The 23,340-nt window shown below is 40.1% G+C and overlaps 1 protein-coding gene across 3 annotated transcripts in view; it reads left to right on the top strand.

Moving 5' to 3' along the window:
• The first annotated feature begins 817 nt into the window (after positions 1–817).
• The window catches only part of dennd4a (DENN/MADD domain containing 4A), a 77,365-nt gene continuing 54,842 nt past the window's right edge, over positions 818–23,340 (top strand). Inside the window, exons 1-5 of one of the 3 annotated variants that reach the window (XM_055661340.1) lie at positions 818–1,093; positions 15,867–16,187; positions 18,575–18,824; positions 21,272–21,341; positions 22,285–22,454. In XM_055661340.1, the coding sequence (XP_055517315.1) occupies positions 15,877–16,187; positions 18,575–18,824; positions 21,272–21,341; positions 22,285–22,454 (801 nt within the window). In that variant the 5' untranslated portion in view covers positions 818–1,093; positions 15,867–15,876. The remainder of the gene's footprint in view (positions 1,094–15,866; positions 16,188–18,574; positions 18,825–21,271; positions 21,342–22,284; positions 22,455–23,340) is intronic. The other 2 variants (XM_055661338.1, XM_055661341.1) reach the window with 2 other exon arrangements.

Genomic DNA, 23,340 nt, shown 5'->3' with positions numbered 1-23,340 from the left:
ATGGACCAAATGGCCTATTTCTGCTCCAAGAACTTATGTACACAGCCTATAAGGCAGGGATAGCATTAGCAGGGACTTCCGAGATGTCCGCATTCTCAGGGAACAGGGTTTCCCCTCTTCCATCATAGATGAGGCCCTCACACATGTCTCCTCAGTGCCCTGCAGCTCCGCCCTTGCGCCCCCTCATCGCAACAGGGACAGAGTTCTCCTAGTCCTTACCTTTCACCTCATCAGCCGCCACATACAACACATAATCCTCCCACAGTTTTGCCACCTCTAACGGCATCCCACCAAGAGTCACATCTCCCCATCTCCACCCCTTTCCACCTATTGCCGAGACCATTCCCTCTGCAACCCCATGCGGAGGGAACTCATCCCTTCCATCCCCAGGTACCAAGTCGCACCAGGTTCTCGTTCTCACTTAGCAAACAGCTAACAATGACCTGTTTCTTTTATCATCGTTACTTTTTTGCATATCTTTTATTTATTTGTCCTATATCTCTACATCACTGTCTATATCTCTCGCTTCCCTTTCCCCTGACTAGTCTGAAGAAAGGTCTGGATAAGTCAAGTCAATTTTATTTCTATAGCACATTTAAAAACAACTCTCGTTGACCAAAGTGGTTTACATTAGTGCAGGTACTAATTTGCTACAAAAAGTGGTACATAGATCAACAATACATACATAAATACATACAGACAAATAAGTGTGCCACACGAAAGAACCGATTTTCTGCAGTACCCTATTTTAGAGCTACAAAAGACAGTCTTTGACGTTTGACGTTTGAAATAGAGGAAAGTAACCCATAAATATTCTCGCTAACCTGCAAAATTGGTGGCCTCGAGCATTACATTTGGCTAGCGCTAGGACCCTGAGGCAGCAGCAGTTCAACTAAAGAGGCGGGGCCAGGTAGCGGCATCACGGGCGCGCGCGTTGCCTTCACAACCAAGATGGCTGCCGGCAAGGAGCGGAGGACACTCGCGGGATCACTGCCAGCGGTCACCACTGATCATGAATGAAAATTACGCCCTGAGAACATTTGTGACATTGGTTCTTGTTTGGCGAAGGGCGAGGGGAGCTTCTCCGGCAACGGTGAGTGGCGTCGAGTTACCGGCGAGGAGATCACCGGCTCGCCTGTCAGAGCGCAGCCGGCCCGGCCAGGGCGCATGCGTAGCTGGGGACAAAACCCAAACAGCCGGTTCCCGTTAACTGGCAGGTTTGTGTGTCAGTGTGTGTGTGTGTGTCACTGTGTCACTGTTTGTGTGTGTGTCACTGTGTGTGTGTGAGATTGGTGTGTGTGTGTGTGAGAGAGAGAGAGAGAGCAGATACCCATTGTTGGCACCTTTGTTGCTGGGGGGAGATCCCCCAGTGCCTATTCGGGTTGTAGGTTGTGTGAGATCCCCTGGTATTTGCCCGGTTTGTGGGTTGGGGAAAGATCCCAGTGTCTGCCTGGTTTGTGGGTGGAAACATATTCCCCAGAGTTGGTTTGGAGGTGGAGATCCCTTGTGGGTGGGCAGTGATCGTCTGTTGTTGGTCCGGTGTGCTGAGTTTATGAGGTAGGGCCCAGTTTTTCTCTGTTTTGGGTGGGGGAAGAGACCAGTGCCTACTTGGTTTCTCAGTGCTTGGCCTCTTTGTGGGCAGGGGGTAAGAGTGTCTCAGTACTTCCCATTTTTTAGGAGGATAGAAAACTTAATGTTTGCTGTGTTTTAAGGGAATGCCATTGGCCTGTTATGCAGTTTTGGGTTGAGACAGCATTTGTTCTGGTTTACAGCTTGGTGTGTTCACAGGATTGGAGAGAGAGACTTGTCAAGTGTTGTGTGGCTTGTTTCTGAGTTGTTCTCTCTTTGCCAGAGAACTGTTATTTCTTGCATGTTTGGTGTGGGTTAGGGTCTTGGGTTGGTCCATGCAAATGCTTGCTGCCTGTTGGGTGGGGATGGAAGTGGGCCTGCCCTGCTCCTTGTAGGTGGTTGTGGTTGTTTCTGTTGCCATGAGGAAATATGTTGCTGTTTGTTGTGGGTATGGAACAGGATCCCTTTGGAGATTGTATTCAATACTGAGTTAGAGTTTCTGGAGAGTATTCTATCCTTGGGCTAGTAGCGGGATAAATTATAGATGACAGTATTTATTATTTAACATGTGTTATCTACATACTTAACATACCTGTTATCAACAGAGTGGAAACTCCATAGTAACAAATGAAATGCTAATTGAATGAGGTTATGATGAAAATAAATATTTTTAATTGGCGACTTGTTTCTAATTCCAGCCCAAAATGTGTTTAAAGACTGATGGATAGTTTTATGTGTATCTACTATCTGCATCATGCTCCATTTAAGATTGAACTAGATTTTCACAGGTTAGAATTCATGTTTCATATTAGTTAAACAAAGCATTGTAGATTCTATTTGAGGAATCAATTGCCACACAGTAACCGTGGTCTTGTACAGAATATTTAAAAGAGATTCATTTGGCATATGTAAAGGTAACAAGAACATGTATTGATTGTGACGAGCCCAAACATTGTTGGAAATTTATTCAGTTATAACACTTACATAGAGAAGTTCCTGCAGAAATTAGATGTGAGTCACATTAATGTGATTTTTAGAAGTCCAGATTTGTTCAGTCATTTCTGCATGCATTTGTCAACAGGGATTTTCTTAGGGTTCCATGGGGATTTAACATTGGCTCCATAGATCTTCATTTTGATATTGCCAGTTGGGATGTCACCAGGAAAGCACTTAAGCTCAAACATAAACACACTTTTTTACAAAGTATGTTGAAGTTGTGTGGGAGCAAATGTCAATCTTGTTGTATGAAACAATGTTCTGCTGGAATAAATGGAAAGAAAGAAATGCTATTAATTGTCATATAAATGGGGTTAGGAATTGTTTGTGGAGAGGAAGATAGAGTTAACATTTTAGGTCAGTGAATTCTCAACAGTTCTGGTGAATTGTTTAGCCTAGATTATTAACTCTGTTTCTATCTCCAGAGATGTTGTCTGACTTGCTGAGTACTCGCAATGTTTTTTGATTTTGTATCAAGTTTCAAGGATTTGTGGTCTTTTTTTTCTTTGCTTTAGGAATTACATATTTTTAAATAGTCAAAATCAATCACTTTAAAATTTAAGTAGGGGAAATGTTCAGTGTTTTTCAATGGAGTTGAAGTTCATTCTGATTAAATAATGTGAGATTTGTTCACGAAAGGAGCATTGTATTGTGTACTCAAAGCATGTGATTGTTATGGTTGGGAAAAAGAACTTCTTGTTGCAGTGCAAGGATGAGAATTTAAATTTTCATAAAGTATACATCTGAATTGCCTGATTCAGTGGATAACAAGTTACAAATTTGGATACTACTCTTGCTGTTAACATCAAGTTGTGTAAAATCCTAGTGACTGGTCTAATGCATAAATCATAACCATTGAATCAAGAATTGAAAGCTTCATTTAAAAACCTAGCTTCACTTTTCTTGTATCATGCCTGCTAATTGGCAGATGGTTAAGAAAACCTAAATCCCGACACTGCTGCATGTTTTTGTTCGTTTCAAAGTGGGATATTGTTAAAAGAATTATTGCAGATTTCCATTGCACATTATTTTCTGTAAAGGAAACTTTAAGCAGTTTAAAATCTGTCGCTTCCACATTGGGCTATTTAGACAATAGACAATAGGTGCAGGAGTAGGCCATTTGGCCCTTCGACCCAGCACTGCCATTCAATGTGATCATGGCTGATCATCCCCAATCAGTCCCCATATCCCCTGACTCCGCTATTTTTAAGAGCCCTATCTAGCTCTCTCTTGAAAGCATCCAGAGAACCTGCCTCCACTGCCCTCTGAGGCAGAGAATTCCACAGACTCGCCACTCTCTGTGAGAAAAAGTGTTTCCTCGTCTTTGTTCTAAATGGCTTACTCCTTATTCTTAAACTGTGGCCCCTGGTTCTGGACTCTCCCAACATCAGGAACATGTTTCCTGCCTCTAGCCTGTCCAAGCCCTTAACAATCTTATGTTTCAATGAGATACCCTCTCATCCTTCTAAACTCCAGAGTGTACAAGCCCAGTTGCTCCATTCTCTCAGCATATGACATTCCCGCCATCCCGGGAATTAACCTTGTAAACCTACGCTGCACTCCCTCAATAGCAAGAATGTCCTTCCTCAAATTAAGGGACCAAAACTGCACACAATACTCCAGGTGTGGTCTCACTAGGGTTCTGTACAACTGCAGAAGGAAGGAGCTCCTATATTTGATTCCTCTTGTTATAAAGGCCAACATGCCATTCGCTTTCTTCACTGCCTGCTGTACCTGCATGCTTATTTTCATAGACTGATGTACAAGGCCCCCAGATCCCGTTGTGCTTCCCCTTTTCCCAACTTGACGCCATTTAGATAGTAATCTGCCTTCCTGTTTTTGCTACAAAAGTGGATAACCTCACATTTATCCGCATTAAACTTCATCTGCCATGCTTCTGTCCACTCCCCCAAGTCCAAGTCACCCTGCATTCTCATAGCATCCTCCTCACAGTTCACACTGCCGCCCAGCTTTGTGTCATCTGCGAATTTGCTAATGTTACTTTGAATCCCTTTGAAATCATTGATGTATATTGTAAATAGCTGCGGTCCCAGCACGGAGCCTTGCGGTACCCCACTAGTCACTGCCTGCCATTCTGAAAGGGACCCGTTAATCCCTACTCTTTGTTTCCTGTCTGCCAACCGCTATCCATGTCAGCACTCTACCCCCAATTTATCCAAAGATGCTGTAAACTGTTCAATGGTTGTTAGCTAATTTGCCTACTATAGAGGATTAAACCTTGAAGTTGGCTCACATTTATGTCTTAGACACTTACTGCGTAAATTGGGAAACAACTAGGATTCCACACTCATAATGCCATCTATAAATAATCTCCAGTTGTAAAGAGCTTTTGTGTTTCTGCGTTGATATGTAAAATACTTGGAATTTAGATATGATGACAATTTTGTAGTTGTGTAGTTGAGATAATTGGGCAAGATATTTTAATACTTCCCATGTGTTGTATTCTGTGATTTCACCACTTCAGGAATAAAATGGGGTAATCTTTGAAAAATTAAATATTCTCAAATTAAGTTTCTGCATAAACTTTACAGTTATGTGGTCAATACTATAAACGTGAAAAATTTAGCTAGCTGATGCGTAAGTTTATAATTCTGAAACAAGCAATGAATTGAATTGAATGCTGAGTTATGTTCACTATTGTTGATCGGTTATGGCTCTCTCTGTTCGTAAACAGTATTTCCTAAGACACTTTAACTCTATTGCATTACTTCCCAGTGGAGTTTTAATTTAGTTTTAGTTCCCGTATGAGTGCAGAATTGCTGGAGGAGAGCCAGATAAGCAGGTGTTTAATTCCCTGTGCTAGCTTGTGATTGATTTCCAGGTGGTGAGATTGATAATTTACCTGACTTTTTGTCTCTGTTTATGTTGCTCTATCTTTGGAAACTTTCTGCCATACTACTAAACTTCCGCGAGCTCTGGAAACCTCTCCATTCCAATCATGTGATCATTTCCGCAAGAGTATAACAACATTAAAAGCACTGTGATTACGCTACTGTTTTTAAGTTAAAAATTATAATTAAGCATCTGGATACTCTGAAATCACCTTTTATGGGGTTGTATGTTGTCTGCAGAAATAACAGCTCTTCCTTATTTGTATAGCCAGGTACCAATCAGGAAGCTCTATTATAAAATGGTTACAGGTTTATGCTTGTTACAAAACTGATAACATTGGTTTAAGCCCAAGTTCAATTGGTTTTGATTTGCTTAGATTTGGCACTGCACAGAGTACATCTTTATTGCAAACTCAAACCTTGTTTGAGGGTTACTTGGCAGATCGGTGATTTTGGATAACTAAATGACATCAAATAAAATGCATATAATGAAGCCATTCAGCCCTCTCTGGCTTTGTTAATTATGCTCACTTTGTCATATTTCCCTTTAATATAGAAGCCATTTGGTCCTTTGAGTCTCCATCATCTTTTGGAGCAATTCCATCAATCACATTCCTCCACTTATTTCCCAATGACCCATTCCTTTGTCCATCAACAACTGCATATTCTCCTATTAATCAAATACAAGGGATAATTTTCAGTGGCCAATTAACCTGCCAACCAGCTTGTATTTTAGATGTGGAAAAAAATCAGAGTCCTTGAAGGAAATATGTGGTTAGAGGGAAGAGCTCCACATGGACCACACCTGAGATCCGTGTCAGTGGGGGTGTGAGGTCACATCTCTAATTACCATAAATTTGTCCTGCGTTAGCCCAGTAGAATTTAACGCTTAATTTCAGAAATATTAGATTTTTCTTGATTCAAAATTACTTGTTTTAATCAGATTTCTGTGAATTCTGGCCCATGAATACCCACGCTTGGTGGTCTCTGACTCAGAGAATTAACGCTTCTGTATGGCTGGAATAATTCTCAATTTGCGTTATAAGTTAATATCAAAGCAGTTTTCAAACACCATAGTTTTATGGTGTATTTTATAGTGAACAGGACTTAATTTCAGGCAGACATAAGTTGTTTATTGAGGCTAATGACCAGCACTGTTCACCTTCGTAGCTGTGCTATTGACCAACAGATATTTGGGGACAAAGAGCAAACATGAGAAGTGTAAATACATACGGCACCAATGTCTCCCCATCTCCCCAGGCCCGCAAACTTGGTGTGATCTTTGATTCCACCCTCTCCCTTGAGCCTCACATCCGTCATGTCATTAAAACCTCCTTCTTTCACCTCCGCAACATCGCCAAAATCAGACCCTCTCTCACACCGCCCGCTGCTGAAAGACTCATCCATGCCTTCATCTCCTCCCGACTGGACTACTGCAACTCACTTCTCCTTGGCATCAGCTCCACCTACATCAACCGACTCCAACTGGTCCAGAATGCAGCCGCCCAACTCATCACCCACACCAAATCCTGGCATCACATCACTCCAGTCCTCAAACAACTTCACTGGCTTCCCATCTCCCACCGGATCACCTACAAAATCCTGGTCCTCACCTACAAAGCCCTCCATCATTTGGCCCCCCCATATCTCACTGATCTCCTCTCCCCCTACCAACCCTCACGGTCCCTCAGATCCACATCAGCCGGTCTCCTCTCCATCCACGTCCAACCTCCGCAGTTTTCGGGACAGAGCCTTCTCCAGGGCAGCTCCCAGGCTCTGGAACTCCCTCCCCCAACTGATCCGCAATCCCGTGTCCCTCACCATCTTCCAGTCCTGCCTCAAGACCCATCTCTTCACCTCTGCCTATCCTTAGCCCCACGTCCCCCTCCCTTTTCATCTGTGCTTGAATTGCCTCGTATTGTGTTTTGAATTGAATTCTGTCTTTAATTTGTGTACTAGTCATGTCTCTACTATTTATTTCATTCCGCTTACATTTTTTTCCTCTACTTGCTAAATATTTGTAAGGTGTCCTTGAGACTCTTGAAAGGCGCCCATAAATAAAATGTATTATTATTATTAGAAACATTTATTTCCCAAAACTACCCATTATAACGCAAGATGCCATTATCTACTATAGATGAGGCTCTCACCAGGGTCTCTTCTATACCCCGTAACTCTGCTCTCACTCCCCATCCCCCCCCACTCATAACAAGGGCAGTCCCCCTTGTCCTCACCTTTCACCCTACATACAACAAATAATCCTCCGACATTTGCCACCTCCAACGGGATCCCACTGCTGGCCACATCTTCCCATCTCCTTCCCTGTCTGCTTTCCGCAGAGACCGCTCTCTCCGTAACTCCCTGGTCAATTCATCCCTTCCCACCCAAACCACCCCCTCTCTTGGCACTTTCCCTTGCAACTGCATGAAATGCTACACTTGTCGCTTTACCTCCCTTCTTGACTCCATTCAAGGACCCAAGCAGTCTTTCCAGGTGCAGCAGAGGTTCACCTGCACCTCCTGCAACCTTATCTATTGCATCCGCTGCTGTAGGTGTCAGCTGCTCTACATCGGTGAGACCAAGCGTAGGCTTGGCAATCGCTTCGCCCAACACCTCCGCTCGGTTCGCAATAACCAACTTGATCTTCCGGTGGTTCAGCAATTCAACTCCTCCTCCCATTCCAAATCCGACCTTACTGTCCTGGGCCTCCTCCACGGCCAGAGTGAGCCCCACCGTAAATTGGAGAAGCAGCACCTTGTATTTCGCTTGGGCAGTTTACACCCCAGCGGTATAAACATTGACTTCTCCAATTTCAGGTAGTCCCGGCTTTCTACGCCCCTTCCGAGCTCTCCCTAAGCCCACTGTCTCCGCCTTTTCCTTTCTTCTTCCCGCCCCCACCTTCACATCAGTCTGAAGCAAAGATCCTATAGTGGAGCAAGATACACCATTCCTTCTAAATGCAATGGGCTGACGTGTAGAACGGAGCGGAACGTGGGCCTTTTTTTCTATCCATTTCAGTGACCCGACCCGACTCGCAGTGTAATCAATGTTGTGGGGGAACTGGATTGGATAATTTGCTGTGGAATTAATTCAAGGGTGCTCATGTCAAGGCCAGAGACACAGCTGAGGAATCTTGAGAACTGTTCCTTCCAGTGAATGCAGATAGCATCTCGATCATCTTTGCTCTTTTCTGTCGGTGGGTTGGGCCCTAGGGTGTTTTTGCCATTGATGGATTTGATAGTGTTGAGGAATCTATGAATGTCATGGGATTAATGTGTTGCTAAACCCACCACCTGTTCCTTAGGTCAGAATTTTTCTGTTCGACTTCAGGTGCCCATAGAGCTGTTATATTTCCCTTGAGGAGTTTGGACTTTCCCAATCCAAGAGTGCCTTAGTGCCATGTGTTTACAATTAATTATTTTCCCAGTCGCATGGATATTTTATCCATCCAGTCCTGGTTTTTACAGGTGTTTATTCACCCGTTCCAATTATACTAAACTTTGGTCATGTGGACACTCAGCAATTCTTGTTGATTGCGATTGACCTAATACGGAAAAACCACAGATATGGTAACTCACTAATAACCATGACATGTAAATAACCATTATTCAGTAATAGAGAGGTGTGCGACATGGATAATGCAAGTGCATTAAATAATATTTAAAGGAGTCTAAGAAACAATATTACTAACATTAAGCTTCAATTTACTTGAAAGCATTGATACTATAATTCGCTCTAACTGCAGTGAATGCATTGCATTTCAATTGCAGTGAATGCATTATGACTTTTTCTTTGCTACTTTCTTTGTACTTTCTAGAAGCTTTACAGAGGTTTGCATTCAAATCTAGCGTGGTTAATTTGCAAACCAGTAAAATAGCTGCTGCTATTTGGAAATGAACAGTTTAAAAGGATGTGGGAAGGAGATGAAAAATAGATTTGAGTAGTTAAGGAGCTGGCTTAAGGAATTATTCACATGATTTCATTGAGCATGCTCTTTAGTTATTTCAATTATTGTGCTTATCCCTCGAGAATTTATCCGTGCAAGTTTTATCATCTTTTGATATTACTCAGCGCTTGCTAACAATTGCATCATCTGTTTAGTCCCCTTACGAAAGTGGAAAGATGGTTGCTTTTTACAAAAATGGAAGTGAGCTCTGTATATTGTGCAAGATAACAGCAGGAAGTGTTTTGACATAATTAAAGCCTTTCTGATTTTGTATGTGTGTTTACTGCCTTAAAATATACTCTAAATTTCCAGTGCTTACTATTTATTCCCTTACTATTTCCCTTGGAAATTTATTGTACAGTTGTTACATGCCATGTAATTGTACAATAGGGGGATGAACCTATATGCATTATGTGGCCTCATTGAGTTTATCTGATTGTTCTTTTAGTTCAGCTTAAATATTTTGTCATCTCAAAAAAGGATGATCTTATTTTTGGATTGTCATCTTCTTTTTGAAGGTTTCTCTGCAAATTTAAACCGAATACATTTAAACAGAATACATATAAAGTGTAAGTGTATATTATATATCACGAGGAATTCAATTGCGATCATAGCTGGCTGCCCAATGGTGATACATTATACAAGTTGATGGATGAGGTTGGTTGTTGAACAAAGGTCTACAACACTCGTATACAAGTGATGTTTGCTATAAACGAGTACGAGTTAGCACTACCACATTTAATTAAGATTGAGGTCTTGCACCATTTCCTCTTGCTCATGCGGCTGAGCATATGTCCTGCTCCTCTTTTATAATTGTGTGAGAGAAGTCTATGTTGGCTCTGAATTTTCCCAACTGTCCACATCAAAATAAATCCATGGAAATTCTCAACACTGGTGCTCCATAAGGCTGCTCTCTCAGCTCCTTACTATAGTCTATATACATTCATAGAAAGTGCATTGGTTATTTTTCTGCAAATCCAGCAAAAGCTGTAAAATATCAATTTATATCAATTTTATTGGGGTAAGAAATGATTTTATGTCCACTGTTAGATTTTGATTTGGTAGACATCATGCTTTCACAATCCAAACATCGTTTGGATTGATCAACTGAGAGCTGAGCTAACGTTGCCAGCTGCTGCATAGATGGATAACCTTAGGAAACAATAGCCATCTCTTTGGAAACAAGGTGTTTTTAAGGGTTCCATAGAAGGCACCCAAGTTTTCCAATTCTACTGCTCGTGGTAACAATCACAAATACATTGCAATTTTGAGGAGAATTGTAAGAAACAATGGGGAGAGTCATTGGCAGCTATTGCAGATTGATTTTCCCATCTCTTTTCTTGAAGGTGGACATGATAATGGCAGCTCTGATGTACCCTTCAATTTTACACCTTTCCTTGGATAACATTATGAAGTTGAGACTAAAGTTCTTGTCTGCTACAATTCAGAACTACAGCAGGGATACCATTCTGTTGTAGGAATAAAGTATTTTAGATTTTCAGGGTGTTTCATAGGTGGCAGCAAGAGTGAACCAAATATTTAGCTATGGAGTAGAATAAACAATACATGGATGAAAATCAGAGTTGTGGTTGGTGTTCTTTGAAGTATTGCTGCTAATTGCTTGTCTGTCTTGTTAAGTTTATTTCTGTTCTTTGCTCTCAATGTGGTGGAGCATTGAGCAATTGGCTAGTGATAGCCTTGTCGTGGTTGTCAGCAAATCTCTGGATGTCATGTGCTCATTTTACTCGCCATCTGTTCTCTAGGCCAGATGATTTTGTTGGATCTTGATGTTCAGTTGCCTGTACAGCTGTTTCTTCTCCCTTGGGGTGCGGTAGAACTTTCAATCCAGGAACACAATGTGTTTGCAGTTTAAAACATTGCTGGATTTCCTGATAATTCTCATCCAAGCATGTTGTGTTGTTTTCCAGTCAAGAACCAATGAATCTTTTAACAGAGAGACTTCTGGACACTCTTGATGCTATGGCATTTCATGACTCTTGATGGTTGTCTGTGAGATAATATATAAGAAAAGCTATCTTTGCACTGTCCTTCACACTGAGTTTCTTGTAGCAACATTTCTATTGTTTCTGTTGCTTCGATGCCAGTGATTGATGGAGATGTCAGAGTGGGATTAGATATTAAACCCACTCCATAAAGAAAGGCTTTCAGCCTCTGTTAGCTCTTCCAGGAGGCAGTGTATCAATGTTTGTTCATTGTGCTAGCAATTTCGTAGTGTCTCAGAAAAAAAGCACCAGTGCTAATGTCAGTGAGAGTCTCCAAGCCCTTGACAGGGCAGATACGATTAGGACAGTGCATGAGGGAGCTGACTTTCCAGGTACCAACGTTCATATTGTGGAGTGGGCTATTTGTGCGTGACTTCATTTAATATGGAACAGCTGGTACATGCCAGCTATCTTGTGGTCTTCACCTTGTTAAGCATTGATCCCATGGAAATACACATCGTCAATTGGACACCAGACTTTGCATGGATGTCAAAGCTCATCCACCTACACAAGTGCATATGTACACATGATTATATTCACACATGAATGTGCTCAACATCGATATGTCTTTCTTGCTTTCTCAACCATCTCTTTGACCGTACCCCCACCCCCCCCATCCTTTGTCCTTGATCAAGAGGCAGTAAGAAATAGAGGGAGGAGTACAGCATTCGATCCTTTGTGCCTTCTGCATGATTCATTAAGATCATATCAGTCTTTTACCTTGGTATCACTTACCACTAGAGAATAAATGTTCTTTTTTAATCTACTAAATTTTATCTGGAATTAACATTTTGTTTAAAATGTAAATATTACCTCTCAGTCCCAATAATTTATTCTTAACACTTTTTGTACAATGTTAATTTCACTCGTATTGAGCTTGCAATTCTCTATTTGGGGGAGATTTCTGTTGTCTTCCATAGATATTAAATAGAAAGAAAGTGCAGGCAAAGGGTTGGCATGGTTGAGGGGTTTATTTCTTTGTTGTACAACGCTGACTTTAAGATAGGCATAAAAACCATTGTATTATAGTATCCTGAATTCTCAGTGACATAAAATGAGTTTCCACACACCAGAATTGCACGATCCTTATTGGAACTTGTCTTTCTCATACTTTTCAATCTACAATTTTAAAGGAATCTCAGCAAATTATCCGGATAACTAAAGAACATCAAGTAACAGAAATTGCCGTCTGTACAAATTTAATACCGTGGAAAATTTTACTTTCATGGTAGTTTGACTTATGAGGAATGGTTGACCAGGATTGTATTGGCTGGAGTTTGGAAGAGTTGAATTGGTAGGATGGGTCTTAATCAAAGCATGCAATACTATGAGAATGGGATGTAGAGTGGATATTTCTTCTTGTGGGAGAATCTAGCTCCAGGTTTCACTAAATCACAAAGTCACCAATTTAAGACAGATGGGGCAAATTTATCTCCTGAATATCATGGTAAAGGTTTCCTCAAAGGGCTGTGGAAGCAGTTTGTAGCGATAAGAGCAGGAGTGATGGCAGAGAGCCGTTACCATGCAATAAACCATCGGGTGATGCCCTGACCCTGAGCGTTCTGACAGTCCCTGAATGGCGAGGCCGAAGCGTACAGGACGATTCCACAAAAGGATGAGTCATACTGGACGGGAACAGGCCCTTTGGCCCAACTTGCCCATGCTGAACAAGATGCCCCATCTAAGCTGGTCCTACCTGTCCTCATTTGGCCCATATCCCTCAAACCTTTCGTATCCACATAAACCGGGTGGCGCTATCAGCGATGGTAGCCTTGCCAACGGTCTGTCTGTCTTTACGTCTTTTTTAGAGTGTTTTAAAAGTATGTGTTAATGTTATCTGGTTTGTTTTATGTGGGGGTGGGGGGATTGGGTGAAACTTTTTTTTCAATTTCATAACTTGCCGGAGATGGGATCTTTTTTTTTTTTTTTTTTCCCGGATCATATCTCTGATGGCGCTGCGGCCTAACATCATGGAGCTGGCGGCATTGCTCGAGACTGACTTTGTGCCCCATCATGGGGATGTGGACTTACCATCGGAGCCTGCAATCCTTTGCCTGTGATCAACACTCCAACTGCGGCCTGCAGATTCCAATATCGAGGAGCTCGCAGTCTCTCGGGTAGAGACCGATGTCAGAAAGCTCCAAAGTAGCAAGAGGTTCGACTAGCCCCGACCCAGGGTCCAATCACCCGGCACGGGGACCTGCGAGCCCTTTAGATTCGGAAGCTTGATTGTCCGACGTGGAGGGCCTGACCGCTGGCTACGGGAGCCAAATTCGTCCTGTCAACGGAAGGCTCGAGGCCCCCGACTGCGGGAGAACAAAGAAGGGAATAGATTGAACTTTTTTTGCCTTCCATCACAATGATGACATGTGGAGGAGACACTGTGATGGATGTTTATGTTAAAATGTATATTTTGTGTTTTGTTACTTTTTATTGGTATGACTATGTCAAATCAAATTCCTTGTATTTCACCTCCCCTGGTCCTTTTCTTTGCAACCGGGGGGGGGAGGGGGAGGGGTGGGGGGGGAAGAGGAGGGGAGAGACTATGTATAAACACATCTGTAATTTTTACATGGTGAAACCAAAATGTATAAAAATGGCCAAAATAAAATCTGACAATGTGCACTTTAACCATATATGATTTATTTTTTTCCTATTACAAATCTCAAATTGTGGAGTACAGAGGTAAATAAATAAATGATGGGTCTTTGTCCCAACCATTATGGAGGGCACTGTAACTATTTCCAGAAACGTTTATTGGCGGGTTGCATAAGGGGACGGTTATAGATACTATTACGTGCAACTGTCATGCACCTGTTAAATGTAGAGAAAGGGCAGTGCGTCCTTCACCTCAGTGGGACATTGTGCCAATTGCCTTACTAAAATAAATGATGATTTTTATTCAGGCATGTATTCAGCTGAATGACTAAATTATCAATAAAAAGGAACATTGAATAGCAGGCATGCTTGGGTAAATCCTCAACCTCGAGTACAATAATTTATCTACTTTGTAAATTTATGACCTTGAAATAGTCTGTGCGATGTAGAAGTATATTCTGGTGCTCATTGACTGCGTAACTGTTGTATTCTCAGTACATTCCAATCCATCCATGTGCTGTTGGGAGAAATGTTTACCTCAGGACGAGTGTGACGGAATTGATGACCTTAATGAGCTGCCAATATATGAACACTACAATAACCCTGTGCTTTAACTACACTTTGAGCTGTCTCTCAAAAGTGCAGTATTTATTGTGTATCTTGCACAACACTGATTATAAATAAGACAAGTAACTAAACATGGAACATGCAGTAATAGGCCCAATCAATCTGCACACCATCCGGGTTCTGTCTACTTGCACTTTAGAGGGCTGGAAGATGAATTTATGGAGTGCGTCAGGAATTGTTTTTTAGCGTAGCATGTTAAACCTATTTTAAATTTGCCAATTTTATAGAACAGGCTATTTTAGACTTGGTTATGTGTGATGGAGTAGGATTAATAAAATATGTTGTGTTTAAGAATTAGTGATCACTATATACTAGAATTTTAGATACAATTTGAGGATCTGTATCCAAGTCCATAACCAATTTTCTCATTGTAAATATGAACAATTATAATGGTATGAATGGAGAATTGTCTGGAATGGATTGGATAAATAAGGGGTAGGTCAGTAGACGAGCAGTGGGAGATATTTAAACAGATAGTTCATAACACTCATCAGAAATGTAAACCGAATTCGAGAGATCCCAGGAGAAAGACTTATTCGAGAAGTCCATTCACATTTTGCAATGAGCAAGTTATTTATATTCTTTGAGATGTAGTGTTTCAATCTGAACTAAGAGCTAGAGTAGTTCATTGTCCTGACCTGAAACATCATCTGTCCATTTTCCTGATCCAGTGAATTCCTCCAGCAGTTTGTGTAAGAAGGAGCTGCAGACGCTGGTTTAAACTGAAGATAGACACAAAAAGCTGGAGTAACTCAGCGGGACAGGCAGCAGCTCTGGAGAGAAGGAATGGCTGATGTTTCGAGTTGAGACCATTCTTCTGAAGAATGCTGCATGATGTATTTTTTATCAATCAATCAGCTTTTTGTGTCTATCCTCCAGCAGTTTGTTTTGTGAGTGATATGTGTCCATAGTTTTGCATAATAAATGGAATATTAACCAACCAAAATTTGATAAAGCACTGAAACTGTCACTTATAATTGGTTCAGCTGACAACATTAAACTGCAAAGAAAATCATTCCTTCAGGTCTCCCATTATCTTGTCAGCAGAGTCTTTCGACTGCTATGTTAAATTGTGAGATTAATGGTACACACTTCTTCCATTATCCCCCTCTCTCGTGTAGTTGGATTGGATTTGTTTCTTGAAAGCTTACCTGGCAGGGAAGCCACAAATACCTTTTCTCTAAAAAAATGTTTAATTATCTGTGGTGTAAAAAGGTAGTGTTTTCATTTAAGGTGAAGCATTACAATTTGCATAATCATGTTCTTTCTTTTCAGGTAATCAGTCATGATGGAAGACAAAGGTCCTCGTGTCGCTGACTATTTTGTGGTGGCAGGCATGACTAGTGCATCAAAGCCACTTGAAGAGGAGATACAGTTTAATGACAACTGCCATAAATTAGCTAAACCGAAAACACCCATTACAGATGTGGCTGTCATTGTGAAATCATTGGGAGAGGAAGTTCCTCAAGGGTATACATGTGTTGAAACTACTCAAACAGGATTATCCGCTGATCTCAATAATGGAAGTTTGATGGGTCCTCAAATTTTTTTATGCTACAAAAGAGGTAGAGATAAGCCACCTCTGACTGATCTAGGGTATGTGACTACAATTAACATTAATTCAGATTGCAATATATCATGTAGTGTATGGCTCTCATCTTTGTACTTGACATTCATTTCAGTAATATGTGTAGCTTGTTAACTTTGTTCAAATAGATATTTCAAACCTATACTGAATTGTGTAATATTCAATGCTTCTGAACCTTTGGCATATTCTATCTTCGTGAACAAGTTTGGAGTACAAGTTCCCTTCACATTAACTGACAACAACATGTTTTAAAATGCTCAGGCTTTTAGTTCTTCTCACACCAAATGCAGGTTGCACCCAGGATGCACCATAGATACAGAATAATTCTTATAATTTTTATTACTTCTCTGGGTGATAGATTGTTTTCATAATTCCTGTAGGGTGTCAACATATCCCTATTTTATTTTTATTTTTTATCACAATGATAGTTCTAACGAACATTTAGGCTTTGACCAACTTCAGTTGTATGTTACCGAGGTTGGGCAGTCATTGTCAGAGTTTAGATTACTTGTTATTCAACTTTCGGGTTGGAAGGTTTAAGAACCAGAGTGTAGATCGCTTTTATACTATTGTCAGTATTGGGCATTTGATTATCAAGTGGAGCTGATCACATAGATTGGGTATACAGCAAGATTTTCTATTTCAGATCATGTGCTCCATCGCACCAGAATGACATTTCTATTTCCTATATCAAGAGACCCTGACTCTCTCCATACTAGTCCATATTCACTAATGTTCTACTGAATTCATCCACCCATGAGCAGTTTCTTGTAGATGGAGATTTTACGCTAGGTCAACTGCAGGGAAGAGAATGTTCAATAATTACATGCCCATCTGTTGATTAAATGTATTCAAAATTACATTGGTAAATTGGCTTGGGTTTAGTTAGCACTGACATATATTTAGCCTAGTCAACTATTTCTTATGGGCAAAACCTCTTCCACTGTCATTCTAGTGAATAAATGTTGTACCTTTTGCAATATTTCTACATCATTAGGGTGCATAAATACAGTATAGTATCTAATAAATCTAATTAGAAAATCAAAATAAATATACTATCTACATTTAAAAAATGTATTTGTTCATAATTTGTAGACATTATGGGCACGGCCAGCATTTATAGCACACCCTCATTTGTCCTCTAAACTGAAACTTTCTAACCCATTTCATATATAGGTATCTCAAGGTATTTAACGCAATTGCCTCATCAATAGATCTTGACCGTCCAGCAAGGGCAAATTGTTATTGTGAAAGGAATGTTGGATACAACAATCCTTCTATGCCAGGAACTGAAAATATCATAATAATAATTTCATGTTTTATTAAACTTCAAGCCTGAGAAACGAAAGGTTTTTTTAATGGTAAGAGTAGCAAGATTATAGTGCTATGGTGTCAAATAGAATTCAGGCGCTGAACACCTCTAACAGAACTCTGTTAACTTCAACTACTACTAAAACAAATGCATACACAATATTCTGTTTCAATATCAAAATGTAGTGAACACTAGGAATAGATTGTTCAGTTCCTGGAGTCTGCTGTGCGAGTCATTTAGATCAGGGTGGTTCTAATTATACTTGTGACGATAATTATAATTGTGTATTAAAAGATGTGATTCTTAAATTAGTAAATTATTCTTTGAGAACAGTCTAAATCAAGAACAAATATCAAAAATAACCCAAAAAACACATAATTCTCCATCCCACTCCCACTCTGATCTCTCTGTCCTTGACCTCCAATATTGGTACAGCAATGTCCAGTGTAAGTACAAGAATCACAGCCCCTCTTGCAACAAAGCTTTTTGCAAACATAACATCAAATTTAACAATTTCATGTAAATCCTAATTTTTTTTTCTCATAGATGAATCTGTACCCTTGCTTCAGTGTGTACATTTTCGTTCAGCTCCATATTATTTATCTTCCAATTACTATTTTTAAAATAATTATTACTTTCACCATTTTGATCTGCACCCTACGACAAGCTCTCTTCACCCTCCCTCTCTGCAACTTAAAACATGCTTGACCTCTAACTTTTCCAGTCGTGATGAATGGTACTTGATTGAAAGTCAACTCTGTTTCTCTTTCTACTGATGCTACTTGATCTTCTGAGCAGTTCCTGTCTTCTGTACTTTTGTTTATGATTTACAGCATCCGTAGCTTTGTACTCCAAAATTGTACATCAGATTACAAAGGAAAGTCCTTGCTTTGCCTTGCATTAATTAACCTAGTTATTTTTATGAATATGTAATATCACACCTCATTTTCATTTTAAGAGAAATGTAGTTTATTAGCAATCTCCTAATTTCTGATTTAGATAGAAGCAGCTCAGCTAGCATCTAATTTATTTATTGTGGGATAATTATCAATTAATAGTTGTTAATCTAGTATTGTTTTCTAGTGTTTTATACGAATGGAAAGAGAGACTGAAGCATGGATGCCAAATCATTCAAACCACACCTTATGGCCGACCTGCTATTATCAGTGGTGGCACTTCATCTCAACGAATCTATATCACATATCGACGGGCACCAGAAAACTCAGCCCAGAATTCACTGGCTGTTACTGATATTTGTATCATTGTTCCAAGTAAAGGCGAGACGCCACCACATACTTTCTGCAGGGTGGACAAAAATTTAAACAGCAGTATGGTAAGGTCATCAACTTACTTTTGGGTAACTCTTATGACAAGATTTGTTATATAGTCTAAATGCAGATGAGTTCTCCTTGATGTTATAACTACATTACATTTAATGCTGACTGAGGTCAAGCATTTGTGTTTCAACAGAGTAATGAATGTAGAAGGAAGCCCACTGTTTTTTAATGTTGAAAGTAAAATTGAGAAATGATTGTCATTTTGTGATCTTGCAGTAATTCTGAATAATCTTTAAGGAGTCCATTGTTGTTTATTATTTAATCAGGATTTCATTTGTAAATAGTGAGTTCCCCAACTGCCTTCTGACATGACTTTGAAGCAACCATATATAGGCCAAAGTAATTGGAGTTTTTTTTTGGCACCACAATAGTAAAATGAATGTGATAAGCTCGAGATACAGCTCTTATTGCACATCCCCAGTCACAGCTGTTTGAAAATGTGTTAAAATGAGTTCAAATGAAATATTAAACTGTCAGACACAAGGGATTGCAGATGTTGGAATCGTGGTTAGAAATCATATAGCTGAAGAAAGGGAAGATGTCAGGCCGCATCTGTGGAGGGAAATCAATATATGACATTTCCTGTCTGAAGAAGGGTCCTCCAGCAGATTTTTTTATTGCTTATTAAATTGCCAGAGATTTTACCAAATAGCAGAGAAAAAGTTTGATTCTCAAACAAAATATTACTTTGAAATAGAAGATAGACACAAAGTGCTGAAGTAACTCAGCGGATTAGGCAGCATCTCTGGAAAAGAAGGATCGGTGACGTTTTGAGTCGGGACCCTTCTTCAGACCCGACCCGAAACAACACCCATTTGTCTTCTACAGAGATGCTGCCTGACTCATTAAGCTACTCCAGGCTCCTGTACCTTCTACCTGAGGGTAGTGGGGAGATGAGTGAGTGGCCAGGATAATGTGGGCCCTTGATGATGCTGCCAGCGTTTTTGAGGCAGCGACCACGATAGTTAGTAAGTAAGTTACACATGGAAATGGACTTTCAATAGTGCAGTATTCCATCACCATCGCCTAGCATCAGCCTAACAGTATATTTAGAATCTTAAATGAAGTTGAAAGTAACAATATTCTGTCTGGATGCAAGAATAAGCAAAGTCAATCCCAGAATGTTACAAGTAGTGTTTTAGTGTGTCATAAGGCATGTAAGAAATATATATGTTAGTGCGGGTCGTCAGTTATCATTCACTTACCACTGTAAGATCCCTGGTTCATGGAGGTTTTAACCCAGATTTCAACTAATTTGTATGAAATGGCAGGCACATGCCAGTTAACAGCATTTCACAGTGTATAAGCATTAGAGCAAAGTTGTTAGATTTGTCAAACACTGAATCTGAAAGCTTTCCCATTAAGCTGAAGTGAAGTCTTAGGGCCATTTTGAAATTGACAAACTCCTCCGGTGTTTTGGCCTGTAATGTTACAACCTTCAAATAATACTGGACCTGTCTTCCTCTGCCATCGAGTGAATTTAAAATATCACAGACTCCATACGTTTTTGATCAGTTTCTGAAACCATTTAAAAAAAACATGCTGTGTGAATACTCTATGATCCAAGTCATTGTTTCTTTAAGAACGATAAATAACAGGATATTTTTGAACATATAAGGCCAATCCCTTTTACATACGGTAGCTGGAAAGCCTCAAGGCATGTTGACTTTCCCTTTGGTAAACTAGAGTACCAAAGTATATTTCAAGCCCACAGAGACGATTCATGTACCTGACTGTTTATCAGTATTTTCTTGTTACCTTTGATTCTGCATTCCCCTTTCTGATTTACACTAACCTTCTAAACCCCACATCTAGAATGTAATCCATTCCAAAGAATGGCTTATTCTTAGAAGAAATGAATATATTATCCTAATAAATAAATAATGTTTCTATGAATGAGATGTTTTAGCATCTCTTTTAGGTTGTCTGAAGCGGGGACAACTTGCAATTGAAGCATTTTTTCCAAAATGTGTACAAATCTGTCGCTTTGTAATATATTCCTGGATTTCATATTTCCTTACCACATAAAATGCATTTTAACGCATCAAATCTGTACGGGCTAATGGGGCAATTCCATGGCCAAACCTTTTTTTGTTCTATGGCCTATTTTCCCGGCATTCCCATCAACCACTCCAGATACCGCTCACCCACATACGAGAGGCAATTTATAGCTGTCAATCAATCTACCAATCTCTGATGTCGGGGAAATCAGAGTAACTGGAGGGACCCTGCACGGTCACAGAAAGAATGTGCTAACCCCACACATACCCTGGAGGTAAAGATGTAACCCGGGTCAATGGAGCTGTGAGGGAGCTGCTCCAGTTGCTTTGTTACCTCTACTGGTTTGAATCAACAATTTTCATTCTAAACTTTGACAGTTTTGGTGAACATTGGTGTGTGCAATCAAGTGAAATTACATGATTTATTTAATTTTCTGTTCCAGTGGGGATCAGCTGTATATTTATGCTACAAGAAGTCTTTGGCCAAGACCAACACTATAGCTTACAAAGCTGGTAGGTGTTGAATCTATGATGAAATCAATGTGTTAACATTTGTGGCTAAACAAGGACAGGGTGTATCAAAGAGAGTGTGCAACATTTATATGAACATTTAGAATTTAAGAATGATGAAATAGATCAAAGTCAGCATGGTTTTGTCAAGGGAAGATCTTGCCTGACGAATCTGCTGGAGTTCTTTGAGTTAATAGCAGGACAGACAGAGAGGAGGCTCTAGGTGTTGTTTACCTAGATTTTCAGAAGGCCTTCGATAAGGTGCTGCATGTCAGGCTGCTAGGGAGGAAGAACGCCCATGGTATTAAATGAAAAAATAATTGCATGGATAGTGGGTTGGCTGGATGGCAGAAGGCAAACAGTTGCAATTAAAGGCGCTTTTAAAGGTTGGCTGCCAGTGACTAGTGGAGTTCCGCAATGGGTAATACTGGGGCTGCTTCTCTTCACGTTGTCTATTAATGATTTGGATAAGTTGATTGAAGGCTTTGTGGCCAAGTTTGCAATGACGCTAAGTTAGGTGGATGGGCAGGCAGTGTAAATGAAGCAAGGGCTCTGCTGAAGAACTTGGACAGGTTTGGAGAGTGGGTAGAGAAGTGGCAGGTGAAATTCAGTATAGCAAAGTGTGAAGTCATGCATTTTGGTAATAGGAATAAAGGCGTAGATTCTTTTCTAAATGGAGAGGGAATCCAGAAATCGGAGGTGCGAGGGGACTTGGGAGTGCTGGTGGAGGACTCCTTAAAAAGTTATTTTGCAAGGTGAATTTGTAAGGCAAATTCAATGCTTGCATTTATATCAAGAGGACTGGAATACAAAAACAGAGATGTAATGCTGAGGCTTTATAAGGCGTATAAAATTTCAGAGAGCTGCAAGTTCTAGCCTGAGCAAACAATGGTGTAGTAGTAATATTTAAAAAAAATGAATTCTGGCTGTCTTTTGTCTATTACAGGTTTAATATGTAGGTATCCAGAAGAAGATTATGAATCTTTCCCTTTGCCTGCATCAGTACCTCTCTTTTGCCTGCCAATGGGGGCAACCATTGAATGTTGGCCGTGCAATACCAAATATCCGCTTCCTGTTTTCTCTACATTTGTGCTTACAGCAGCTTCTGCAGAAAAGGTACATTCACATCAAGCCTGTTATTAGTGCCTCGTGTTCTTGTGGGGTTGTGCTTAATAGTTTATTTGCTTTATGTGGTTGCCAAGAATTAATGCATAGAACACTTGATTAGTCAGCTAATTTAAAAAAAAAAAAAAACATTTTAAGAACTATAACATAACATTTTATAACATTTTCCTTTTTTCATTTAAATTATTGTTGACCAGTAACAAGGATGCAGGCGTGTAAAGAGTAACAAGGATGCAGGCTCTGTTATTTTAGCCAAATTGAGCAGAATCCTCATTTAGCAGAATGAGGAGTGATCTCCCTGGGACATGAAAACAAAATGTGGAGCTGAACAGGGTAGACGCATGAATGGTGTGTCATCTTACTGATGTGTCCGAAACAGAGTTTGTAGTCACAAAAGGATAGGTTATTGAGGGCTGAAATGAGAAGGACTTTCTTCACCCAGAGGATAGTGAATCTCAGGAAGTGTTGAGGTTTAGTAATTGATTATATTCACAGCAGAAGTAAATAGATTTGGGGTATAAGTGATTCAAAGTACAGTGCCCTCCATAATGGTTGGGACAAAGACCTATCATTTATTTATTTGCCTCTGTACTCCACTATTTGAGATTTGTAATGGAGAAAAATCACATGTGGTTAAAGTGCACATTGTCAGATTTTAATAAAGGCCATTTTTATACATTTTGGTTTCACCATGTAGAAATTACAGCAGTGTTTATACATAGTCCCCCCCATTTCAGGGCACCATAATGTTTGGGACACAGAAACGTAATGTAAATGAAAGTAGTCATGTTTAGTATTCTGTTGCATATCGTTTGCATGCAATGACTGCTTGAATTCTGCGATTCATGGACATCACCAGTTGCTGGGTGTCTTCTCT

Source organism: Leucoraja erinacea, chromosome 33 (assembly GCF_028641065.1).
Source record: "Leucoraja erinacea ecotype New England chromosome 33, Leri_hhj_1, whole genome shotgun sequence".
Classification (NCBI taxonomy): domain Eukaryota; kingdom Metazoa; phylum Chordata; class Chondrichthyes; order Rajiformes; family Rajidae; genus Leucoraja; species Leucoraja erinaceus.
This window is presented reverse-complemented; position numbering and strand designations above follow the sequence as displayed.